The sequence below is a fragment of the Bison bison genome, unplaced genomic scaffold (assembly GCF_000754665.1).
Source record: "Bison bison bison isolate TAMUID 2011002044 unplaced genomic scaffold, Bison_UMD1.0 scf7180017864057, whole genome shotgun sequence".
Classification (NCBI taxonomy): domain Eukaryota; kingdom Metazoa; phylum Chordata; class Mammalia; order Artiodactyla; family Bovidae; genus Bison; species Bison bison.
The window spans coordinates 2,310,496-2,311,792 of record NW_011494629.1 but is presented as its reverse complement, the minus strand read 5'-3'; the positions used below and the strand labels follow the sequence as shown (position 1 = coordinate 2,311,792).

Below are 1,297 nucleotides of genomic sequence, written 5' to 3'. Positions count from 1 at the left end.
CAGGACCTCAGCCAAGTGCTCTCGCAAACACTCAGAGGCATCCCAGCTCCTGCCAGTAGGGCAGTGCAATGTCGCTGTGGTGCACTGGCCCTCTGCCTTGGCTCTCCTTGACGAGCATCCCTGGGTGGGTCCCGTTTGCCCCTGGCCCCCAGCATGGCAGCCAACAGAGTGGGGTCTGGTTCCCCTAACACACTCCCTTCCTGACCCTTCCTGTCCTGCTGGTGGAGGGCAACCACCCCCACACGAGGTTGGGGCTATTGCTGACCTTCCCCAAAATGTGACTTGTCCCTGGGATTCAGGGACAGATTAGGGCAAGGCTGGGAGATCCAGGAGGGTGCTCAGGCACTGGGTGGCGACTCGAGGAAGGCTGACCTTCTTTCCTACAGCACGGGTTGGCCCATCGGTGCCAAGGCAAGACAGGCCTGTGCGTGAGGGGACCAGAGTGGCCTCCATTGAGACTGGGCTGGCAGCTGCCGCAGCCAAACTGTCGCAGCAGGTGAGGAGAGCGTCCGCCTGGGCTTGGGCTCCCCAGTGCCTTTGCTCCCCCCACTCTCATGCACGGGGAGCGTCCCCCTGGGCTTAGGCTCCCCGATGCCTTTGCCCCCCACTCTCATGCACGGGGAGCGTCCGCCTGGGCTTGGGCTCCCCAGTGCCTTTGCTCCCCCCACTCTCATGCACGGGGATCACCCAGGCTGGGGCTGTCACGGCCTGGTTCCTTCAGGCTCCCAGGTCCATGCTAGTGGGAAGCAGAGAAGCTGGAAACTGGTGTCAGAAGTCCCATGGTAGCTCACAGTGGGGTGGTGGGGAATGGGGGGTTCGGGAGATGGGGGAGGGGCCCATACTACATGTCCTCCAGTAGGTGAGCTCAGATTGGGCAGGGTCTGTCCACACTACAGCTGAGTGCTGATGCTGTGTCCTGGACGTCCCCATGTCCAGGATGGCTGGCCTCACAGAGCAGGGCCTGGTGGTCCCTCCACAGACCCCAGAACTGTTCTGCAGGGCTCGTGGTGGCTGGAGATGGGCTTGGGCATGGTCCAGCCCTTTTTGCTCCTGCAGTGCTGACTTGCTCAGCTCCATGGGAGAAGCCTTGTCCACAGTAGACCAGGCTGCTCCCAGGTTGCAGTCTGCTCCCCAGGGTCTGGGTCTGGCCAGCCCTGTGCGGTGACGCACCTGCATGCTTTGTTCAAAGGAGGAGCAGAAAAGCAAAAAGAAAAAGAACACCAAAAGGAAGCTGGCTCCCAACACCACCTCCCCCTCTGCCTCCGCCTCTGCCGGCACCACCTCAGCCAGCACCACC

General features: G+C 62.2%; 1 protein-coding gene across 1 annotated transcript in view; it reads left to right on the top strand.

Moving 5' to 3' along the window:
• The window catches only part of PHF2 (PHD finger protein 2), a 102,449-nt gene that overhangs the window by 98,162 nt on the left and 2,990 nt on the right, over positions 1 to 1,297 (top strand). The window contains exons 20-21 of the mRNA XM_010835970.1: positions 387 to 496; positions 1,190 to 1,296. Of these exons, the coding sequence (XP_010834272.1) occupies positions 387 to 496; positions 1,190 to 1,296 (217 nt within the window). The remainder of the gene's footprint in view (positions 1 to 386; positions 497 to 1,189; position 1,297) is intronic.